Below are 10,589 nucleotides of genomic sequence, written 5' to 3'. Positions count from 1 at the left end.
ACCTCCAAGTCCTTCTCCGCAGGGCTGCTCTGAATCTCTTCTCTGCCCAGCCTGTAGCTGTGCCTGGGATTGCCCCAACCCAGGTGTAGGACCTTGCACTTGGCTTGGTTGAACTTCATGAGGTTGGCACTGGCCCACCTCTCAAGCGTGTCAACCTTAACCAACCTCTGGATGGCATCCCTTCCCTCCAGTCTATCAACCAAACCACACATCTTGGTGTCACTGGCAAACTTGCTGAGGGTGCATCAATCCCACTGTCCATGTCACCAAGAAAGATGCTGAACAGGATCAGTCCCAACACCGATCCCTGAGGGACACCACTTGTTATCTGTCTCCAGTTGGACGTTGAGCCCTTGACCGCAACTCTCTGTGTGCAGCCATCCAGCCAATTCTTTATCCACCGAGTGGTCCATCTATCAAATTGATGTCTCTCCAGTTTAGAGAGAAGGATGTCGTGCAGGACAGTATCAGACGTGTTGCACAAGTCCAGGTAGGTGATGCCAACTCCTTTGCCCCTGTTCGTTAGTTCTGTAGCCCTATCATAGAAGTCCACCAAATTGGTCAGCCATGATTTGTCCCTAGCGAAGCCATGCTGACTGTCACAACCACCTCCTTCAGGACCTGTGGATGGATTTCATCAGGTCCTAAGGACTTTTGCGCATTCAGGTTCCTAAAATGATTTTGAACCTGATCCTCTCCTACAGTGGGCCTAAGGTCTTCATTCTCACAGTACCTGCATCTGCCTTCCAAGACTTGAGCAGCATGGTCAGAGCATTTGCCAGTGAAGACTGAGGCAAAGTCATTAAGAACCTCAGCCTTCTCCAAATCCAGGGTCACCAGTTCTTCTATTTCCTTCTGGAGAGGACTCACATAATCCCTAGACTTTCTTTGGTGACAACATACCTATAGAAGCCCTTCCTGTTATCCTTGACATCCCTGGCCAGATTCAATTCTACCTGGGCCTTAGCTTTCCTGACCTCATCCCTAGCTTCCTGGACAATGTCCCTGTATTAATCCCACGCTACCTGTCCTTGCTTCTACCTTCCATAAGCTGCTTTTTTGCTTATGAGCTTTCTCAGCAGCTAGTTATCCATCCATGGAGGTCTCTTAGCCTTTCTGCCCCATTCCCTTCTTGTCAGAACGCAATGCTCCTGAGCTTGGAACACATGATCCTTGAATATCAACCTGCAGTCTTGGGTCCCCCTGCCCTCTAGGGCTTTATCCCATGGAACCTTACTAAGCAGGTTCCTGAAGAGGCCAAAGTCTGCTCTCTTGCAGTCCAGGACAGTGAGCTTGCTGCGTGCTCTTCTCACTGCCCTGAGGATCTCTAACTCGACCATCTCATAATCGCTGCAGAAAAGGGTGCCCTGGAGCGCCACATTCCCAGCCAGCCCCTCCCTGTTGGTGAGCACGAGGTCAAACACGGCACGTCTCCTGTTCGGCTCCTCTATTACTTCCAAGAGCAAGTTGCCTTCCACACAATCAAGGAACCTCCTGGATTGCTTATGCTGGGGGGTACTGTCCCTCCAACAGATATCAGGGCGGTTGAAATCCCCCATGAGGACAACAGCCTGTGAGCAAATACAATTCTGTACTTCAGCAACATGACCTTAAGTGTCACTGTTTGCTTCTGTGGCATTGAGAAAGCAACAAGCTGAGTAGGAATGTATAAATTAGACAAGACAATCTTAAAATGTTTGAGATGCTGTGGGAAAACCTGGTTTATCAAGGTGAATACCTGTTTGACATATAGCCTGTTTTTGTGCTACTGAGGAGGCCTTGGTTATGAGGACCTGAGTCATGTTTGTTGTTTTTTTTTTTTTCTTACTCACTGGTAGGTTTACTGTTAGGGATTTGTGCTTGCTTATTTTTATAAAGCAAGATTTATATTAAACATTCTACAAACAACATAAGTCCACACCTTCCACATAAGTAAATCTACACTTGTTTCTGGATTTTTTGGTTTGGTTTTTTTTTTTTCCCCCAAGTCTCTGTTTAATATTTGAGGATGTGCTAGACAGTTCCTATTCCTAGTAAAATCTGAATGTTGTTTTTAATCAGTTTAAAACACAGTTTAAATCCAGTTAAAATAAACTGATAATTTACATGGAGCAGACTCCCTCAGGATCTCCAGCTAGCACTATTTTTCAGAGTCACAGCCAAGTCCTGAACCTCTCAATTAAGAGAAAAATACCTCCACACAGAGTGCATCCACATGAGTGTCTTAACTTGAAATAGAAACGTGGTTTTGAAATCAACCTTCCAGTTGTCCCCACTCACCATGCTTTTGTTGTTCTGAGGAGAAATCTCAGTGTGCATGAGCTACATTGCCTGGAGATGAAGCCAAACCAGAAAATCTGCTCTAGGAACATGTCTGATAAGCTCGAACACCTAATGGGGACTCAAAGGCCAGAACCAATGAGTGAGTCACCACCACAAGTTTTCCACCACACAGTGAGCACTCATGAGCCAGCAGATGACTCTCAAAGTGTCAAGTGCTCACGCAAAATCATGAAGTGCTCTCATGGTGTATAACAGGTTCATTATTGCTGTGACCTAGAGGCCATTGCTGGGTTGCTTCACTCCTCCTTCCTCCTCCACACAATCAATAGCAACTCAGGAGATCCAGAATAGTGCAGAAAATCCAGTACTAGTGTCACGCTGAGATCCAAGGAAATGAAACCTGCAAACCCGTGCTGTGAGAAGTCCAAAAGTTTCCCTGGAGGCAACAGTGCAACCTTGTGGGTATGTCAGGAACCTGATCAGGTCATCAGTGTCAAGTCAAATTTAAGAAGATCATAGAATCATAGAAGATGAGGCTTTTGAACAGCCAAGGGACTGTGGGAGCTGTTTTCAATCTTTTCAGCTCTCGCTTCCTAATACTGGTACTCTACTCACCCCTCCCTGTCCCCACCAAAATGCCTGCTATGTCCACCTGCTCTGCTTTTTCCTGTTGCATAGGTCAAGGCCCAGAAGAGACAGTTTCCCAGAGTATACTGCTGAATATAGGATGAACGTGATGGACATAAGGACTTGCACGGCCACCCTGTTCAGAGTTCACCTTTCTCTGTTCTTCACAGCACTTCAGACAGCTTATGTCAGTACTCCCACCACCCTGGACAGCACTGTGCCCTTGACAACCTAGGGGCAGTGCGCAAAGATCGCCGTAAGCAATGAACAGCTGCAGTGTGTCCTTGTAAATGTTGACAGTCCATCAAGGGTTGTTCCCCTCTCTTCTGCAGTCCTACAAAGAAGAGATTATAAGCAGGCAGCTCCCACTTGATGCCAGCAACTATACCACCTGCGTGTCCTTGCCTTTATCTAAAAGAGCAGCAAGATCTCATGTGAACATCCTTTCTGTCTCAGACAGACTTGTTTTCTTGTAAGAAAGTCCAGTAATAGCTTGAATGACTGAAGTGGGGTATCCCTTTCTATAGACAGGACCTGTGCAGCATGCTGCCCATGGCTTGGAGGCTTGTTCAATGCCACACAGCTTGGAGTTCCATACTGTCCTGGGTTCAGCTACAGCAGTCATTTTTTCTCCTTCTTAGTAGCTGGTGCAGTGCTGTGGTTTTGACTTTCAGCCTGGGAACAATGCTGATAACACCGATTTTGTTAGTTGTTGCTCAGTAATGTTTACTCTTACCAAGGACTTTCTCAGTCTCATGCTCTGCCAGGAAGATGGGGAAGCCAGGAGAAAGCACAGACAGGACACCTGACCCAAACTGGCCAAAGGGGTATTCCATACCACAGCTCGTCATGCCCAGTATATAAACTGGGGAGAGTTACCGGGAAGGCCCAGATCGCTGCTCAGGTCGGGCTGGGTATCGGTCGGCGGGTGGTGAGCGGTTGTGTCCTTTTCCCTTGTTATTCCTCTTATCATTATTATTGGTGGTAGCAGTAGTGGTTTGTATTATACCTTAGTTACTGGACTGCTGTTATCTCAACCCGTGGGAGTTACATTCCTCCGATTCTCCTCCCCATCCCTCCAGGAGTGGGGGGAGGAAGAAGGAGGGGAGTGAGCGAGCGGCTGCGCGGTTCCAGGTTGCCGGCTGGGCTTAAACCACACACCTACATACACAGTAAAGTAAAACTACTTACACTATTCTGTCCTTTAAAGCATTAGCTCTAGTACATAGCATTTTAAATGACACTTTTTACAGCCCAAGTGCTCTTCTTTCTGGCATCTAAATGGAGTAGCTCCTCCTAGTGCAAACAGCTCTCTACTGCTCTGTTGTGTGGCTATGCTCAGATGCAGAAGAATTTACTAAGCAGGCACAGTACTGTTACTTGTAAATGAGTAGGAAGAGCCAGGTACAAGGTCAGGAATAAAAAAGGGTTGATGGTGGTGGGTACCATCATCTGCAGGAGGCAGATGACAAGCATGGCGCTTTCCAGTCTAGCCTACTCTCCTCATCAAGGTCTGTCCTCAGAAAGCTCTACCTCACTTGAAACATCTGAACTTCAGGTTAAACTCCCTGAAGTGCTAGAAGTGGAAATGTCATGTCCTCAGCACTACCTGTTTCAAACTACTCCTGTTGCACTTACTTGCTGGAGGAGCTAGGCACTTTCTCCATTACAGGTTTGTACTAACAGACACAACCAGTTCTAAACCTTTGAGCCATACAAAGTAGCAAGATCAAACTAATGCCTTAAAAGCAAGTAACTACAACTACTAAATAGATTTTTTCATTTCAATTGCTAATTGCCATTTTACTTCCCACACATTTCTACATGGTATAATGGAAATACTCCTGTAATCCTTCGTGCATATTCAGTACAGGCACTAAAAATATTACCTGAAGTTTTGACAGAGGTGTATGGTTTCCACCAAACCCTTTTAACTAATGAATTAAAAATTCCTTTGAAACATCCCAAGCAGGTGCTCAACAGGGGGAAAACAGTTGAAATTTTAAGTCATATCCCTGGGGATCAGCACAAGAAATGTGTTGCAAAAGTACTGTTGATCAAAACTACCTATTTATAATGTAAGTATTGGTGAGTAATAATATAAAAAATGGCATTTTGTCCTACCAAATATCAGTAGACACTGGAAAACTAGTTAAAGGAAAAGTTTACAACACAGATGCTTCTGGAAGAAATAATCACTCTTTGCAGACTAGATGAGTATCTGGCCATTGCATGGAAGGGGTAAATGCTTCTGCTCACACATTGTACACCGCCGAATTACAGGCAGAAGCCAAATTCAGTCTCCTGCTCATGTGGGACAGTTCTGTCCAATCTGAAGAGAATCTGTCTCCAGAAATAAACTTGCTATTTATTGCCTGGAAGTAGGCATTTTAACAACATATGAAGGGCAAGTTACTTCTGTTTGGTAATACTCAATTATGGACTGAATGCATGTGGACATGAAATAACGAGGTGGACTTCACCACATGCAAAAGCAATTATAAAACATAAATAAAAAAAGATAAAGGAACAACAGTATTCTGCAGGCAATTTGCATATGCATCTTTTTTTCCTTACAACTTTAGCTATATGTAACTACTTTGCTTTTTCTTACTGTAAAGTATGCATTCCCTAAGACACAGAGAAGTTCATGAAAGGCACAAGCCACAAAGGCAAGATCAGAAAATGTTTCTCGTACAGCGTATTCAAAGCATATTATCAACCTTAATATGCTACCAGGAGCATGATGGCATTCTTATCACACACCTAAGGTCCAAGTGCCAAACAAGAAGTGGAATGTATTTCCCACCATATTTGTAATGACTAAAGGACAGCAGAACTGTTTCCTCCTCTTAACTAAGGTTTTATTCATCATAAGAAAGAATACTTATTGCTGTCCTTATTCCATATTCTCCGTATGAAAGGAACTAGGGTTGATGGCCACCATCTTTTGCGTGGTCCTCTCTGACAATAAATGCAAATTATGTGAGAGCTTAACAAAAGGACAACAACAATTGGGATTTAAAGGGCAGAACCCTCACTGTATTGGGACTGAAAGGATGGCTCCAAGGCTGTGGTTGGAGGCATGAAGACTTGACTAAAATTTACATATGTTAAAGTGGAAAATGAGAGGAAGGGTTTGGGGCAAGGGTCTGTACAAAGTGTCATACTGTGCCTAAAAATGCTGGCTCATTTTCCCTTTCTCTTCCACATTGTCTGCAGCGCCAGTCTCCTAACTCAGTAAAATAAATGTAACAATACAGGTTTTGGTTGAAAAAACTAGCAATTTAGATATTTAAGAAAAGCTCTGAAAAGCACAATGACTGTGTGACCCTGGACCATTAGCAAGAGCTAATGGTTACTTGGACAGGTATTTTAAACTTGTGAGTTGAAATCTTACTCTCCAAGATTTGTTCTGTTGGAATCACTGGAGTTTGCTGAGTTGAGTGAAGGAAAAGAACTTCCTAAAGCAGAAGTAATAGAGCTTGAGCCACCTATATCCCATCATAGAAAATGAGTTATTAGGAGTACTCTAAATGTACCTTGTAAACTGAAGTGCCTCCAACGATCCAGACCATGTCTACTTTACTTTTTAACTCTGGTGAATCCAAAAGAGCTAAAGCATCATCCAGACTTCTGGAAAGATAATGCGCTCCTTTTGGGGTTTCCCTAGAAAAAGCAAAATAATTGAAGGACCATCCAATGTGATAACTCTACACGTACAATGTGTTTTGATCAATTCACAAATAATTAAATGTTTCACTCCAGGTAATTGTTTTGAAATGCCTAATATTGCTAACCTATGTTAGAATTCTCATCTGACTGCAGAATTGCTTAATAAATCACAATCTCATAATAACTGTGACTTAAAAGGCATTATAAATTTCAGATCTGAAATTTTGTATCATGTTTTAAAAAAAGTGCAATGGCGACATTTAGATACCTGTAAAATTAGGTTTTTACTTGACTTCTAGAATACTAATACTTCATTCAAAAAAATTAGTCAAAAAGCCTCTATCCCCTCCCCTATTCACCCCAAAATCCACCAATATCCTCCAAAGCATAAACCATTGTAAGTGAACACTGATTGATGTTTAAGAATATTTGGATGAATGTAGGTGATGCATTCACGGAGAGAGCTCTGAAAAAGGACAATTCTTTTTCCTTGAACGCAAACACAAATAAACTTTGAAAAAGGGATTAAGAGCCACTAATTTAACCAGGCTCTACAGAAATAGTTAAATACATGGGTCAGAAGGATTACTGACATAGTCAGATGGTTGGTTTGTAGAGCTAGGACTCATATTTATTAAAAGCAATGACAGTTATCTTGTGAAATAATTAAAAAAAAAAAGTAGTGATATCACTCAGAACCAATAACAGAGATGCTTCCTAAGCAAGTATCAAAAATGTTATACTTAGAATTGTATTATAATGCATGGCTACACATATTTGTAAGTGCAGACTTCTTGTTTTACAGTCCTGTCATTCACCATACGCACTTGAGCTCCCTGCTGAGCACTATATTAATTCTGTCTTTTAGAGGACGATTCTTCTCAGGAATGGAGAACCACGTTTTTTTACCCATTATCAATGCATTCTGTTTACCTGAATAAGAGAGAAAAAACTTATTTAATGGGCATTTTTGCTCTGTCCCAAATTTGATTTGGTTATTCAGTGACACAGCTGGACCTTCTCTCCCCCTTCAAAACTCCATTTCAGCAGTTAACAAAAGTACAGGCTTAGACTCCGATTCTCAAATTAGCCACATGCATAGAAAGACATGTTTGTGGCCTCGAAGCCTTGTCAGGCAGTTGACACCAAAGCAGTTTATGCACACCAAAGCAGTTTTGCACACCTATAAACCTGTAATTAAAAGAAAATTAAAAAAAGGTATGTCACTGCCCATCACATGCATTACACGGACATTGCCTCTACTATAGGTATGGGGATAAACTAATCTCCGTGTGCAAGATGAAATCATACCCTCAAAGGAATTCTCTTGGTGTGAAAAAACATCATTGTTCCATTTATAAACCCAAGCAGTGCACAATAATCAACTTTGTGTTTGCATGTTCCGTCATTCCAGTTAAACAATAAGGAATAACTGCCAGCTCTGGGTATCATTTAAGAAAGGGAGAAAAAAAAAAAAAGAAAGCCAAGTTAAAGGGTAACTTTTAGGAGAAGAACCAGTTAAATTAAATGCAAAGCAAAACTGCAATAGGTGTTCTATCATATTCTAGTATTCACCTGTAAGCACCATTTCTGATCAAATACAAACATTCATTACTTGATTCTCTCTTACATATACCCTGCTAAAAAGAGGGTTTCTCTTCATAATCAAATGGTATTGTCAGAGAAATAAACACACAAAAGGTAACAGGAAATTTTTTACAGTGCTACACAGCAGGAGAGATTTTAGAGAAAAGACAATAGTGCTTGTTCACCGTTATCCTCCCTGCTTCTTGATGAGAGAGAGGCTGGATCTTCCAGATCACACCACAGAACCAACCCTCCAGTTGTTCTTGAGCTGTGTCTGAAGACCTTCCTTCTGCAGATAAGCTTCATGAGCAAGTTTCCAAGAGCTATACTGTGGTGTCAGTTTAGATATGTTAGCACAGACCACTGGCACTACTGCTGAAAGAAATGCACAAGTTCTGAAAAATGTATGTATTTCCCTACTAAAGATTCACTAGGATGCCTAAGGGGTCAGAACAAAGACCTGTCTAGACCAACAGCTAATTTACAGCAGTGGCCAGCCCATGCATGCACACAGACTAAAAGCAAGATCAGGTGATGCTTCTGCACTGTGTCCTTCCCACTTTGAAAAAACTCTCTTTCTTGAGTGAATAGTAATATCCCTGCTGTGAAGATTTACGACAGCATAATCAATTAAGAGGTTATGAACCAACTTGACTGTCTAGATCTTAGGTCATAGCTTATTAAAAGATGTGCAGGCAGGATGGAATAAAAGTTTTCTTTTTAATTATATGTAAACATTTTTTTTTAACTATGGGTTATTTGTACCAGTGCAGACATATAATAAGACTTACAATTGTGTTCTTTTTTGTATGTAAGGTTAAAATGGGCTTAATCCAGTCTCCAAACCGTAAGTAAAATCCTTCATTTAAGGCTGCTGCAAAATGAAATTAATATTCCTTGTGGAATATGGAACAGACCTTCAAATCAGAATATGGAATAGGTCACTTATCAAAACAAGAGCACACGTTACGCTGCCCAGAATTTTTAGCAAACAAGTGAGTTTTGCTAGACAGCGGTTTTAACAGGAACATGAAAAAAAGCACCACAAGAAAGAGAGTGACCACGCTGGCAAATAAAGCCACAGCAGAAATGTGAGGATAAGCTTGGTGTCTCTCATGGCTCTGATTCCACCAGCTGCAGTGAATGTGCTGCATGGCTCAGGGAGGTCCTATTCCTCCTCTCCCTATGCCTCTTTCCTTCTCCTGCCACATACCTTGTACTGGCGGTCCCCACTGACACACAGCAGCCTAGTCTACTGCGTTAAGAGAATTAAAACAGCTTAAGAAAAAGCCAAACTAGCACCAAAGACAGTGTGAAAGAGCAGTGGTGGCAATGCTGCAAGACTTGTTTCTTCTGGCAGCAGTTAGTACGCAGTCAGAACAAATCAGTTGTTTAATCTCTTGCATTATTATCCCCATTTGTGCTGACTTTCACTTTTTTTTCCCAATAACTGGTTTTATCTCTCCAAATTAATACTCTAGAACATTACTACAATGTAAAGGTCTCGCTGGGCCTGAACATTATTGCTGCGTATTACTTGTACAGTTGTGTATTACTGTGTGCAGATGACTGCATAGGTCTGCAGTGTTGTTGCTGTATGTATCAGTACAGTTAGGGTTTTCTGGCCTACTGGATGCCTCAGCACTCAGAAAATCAGACTAAATTACTGTCAAAGGGTTAGAGGGGTGGAACAAATGGCCAAGGCTGAGCCACAGCAAACAAGTTAGATTAGCTAATACAGCCTGAAAAAAACCAAACCCTCTGCTGATTAATCAGCAAATAAAAACCTTTCATTTTTTAACATGTTGGAGTTGTGGGTAAAGACAGGTAGCTGAAATTTTCCACTCTGTTGGAGAAACACAACTTTGAAGTTCTCTTTATTTACATATCACCTGCAGCACTGAAACATCAGGTTCATCTCCAGTTTCTTCACCTAACCCAAACTATCTGTAGATGACACATTTACAAAGGGTAAAATACTTGTGAGGCTTGAGAAGGCAGGTTGTTTGCAGAAGCAGGACTTTTTAAGTCACGGAAAAGTAAAATTACTAGTCTTTTCTGTGACTGATACCACACAAAAGCATTCTAATACGTAGAGGCAAAACTCAGCAACAAGAAAAGCATTACCTTCCACTTGGGATGTGCTAGTCATTCTCTGGAAGTACTTGTACTCATTCCTACCAAGAAAACAAAAAGAGCATTACAACATGGCTTAGGAATAAGATGAATTTCTCCAAATTGGAAAAAACCACAAACCAAGTGAAACAACAAAAATATAACACAAATGCTGCTGGTGCCTGGGGAGGAAAGGCTGGACAGGACTGGCCCCATGCCATGCTTGAAGCAAGACCTTTGGCCCCAGCTCCGATTGCATAGAATCCAACTAAGTTGGAAAAGACCTTTAAAATCAAGTCCAA

At 41.8% G+C, this 10,589-nt stretch overlaps 1 protein-coding gene across 1 annotated transcript in view; it reads right to left on the bottom strand.

Annotated features, from left to right (window-relative positions):
* The window catches only part of DHFR (dihydrofolate reductase), an 18,049-nt gene extending 7,704 nt beyond the window's left edge, over positions 1-10,345 (bottom strand). Inside the window, exons 1-3 of the mRNA XM_010023113.1 lie at positions 10,300-10,345; positions 7,413-7,518; positions 6,453-6,579 (exon numbers count right to left, since the gene is read on the bottom strand). Coding sequence (XP_010021415.1) covers positions 6,453-6,579; positions 7,413-7,518; positions 10,300-10,324 — 258 coding nt within the window. The 5' untranslated portion in view covers positions 10,325-10,345. The remainder of the gene's footprint in view (positions 1-6,452; positions 6,580-7,412; positions 7,519-10,299) is intronic.
* Positions 10,346-10,589: the final 244 nt, after the last annotated feature.

This window comes from Nestor notabilis, unplaced genomic scaffold, assembly GCF_000696875.1.
Source record: "Nestor notabilis isolate BGI_N333 unplaced genomic scaffold, ASM69687v1 scaffold4391, whole genome shotgun sequence".
Taxonomy (NCBI): domain Eukaryota; kingdom Metazoa; phylum Chordata; class Aves; order Psittaciformes; family Psittacidae; genus Nestor; species Nestor notabilis.
This window is presented reverse-complemented; position numbering and strand designations above follow the sequence as displayed.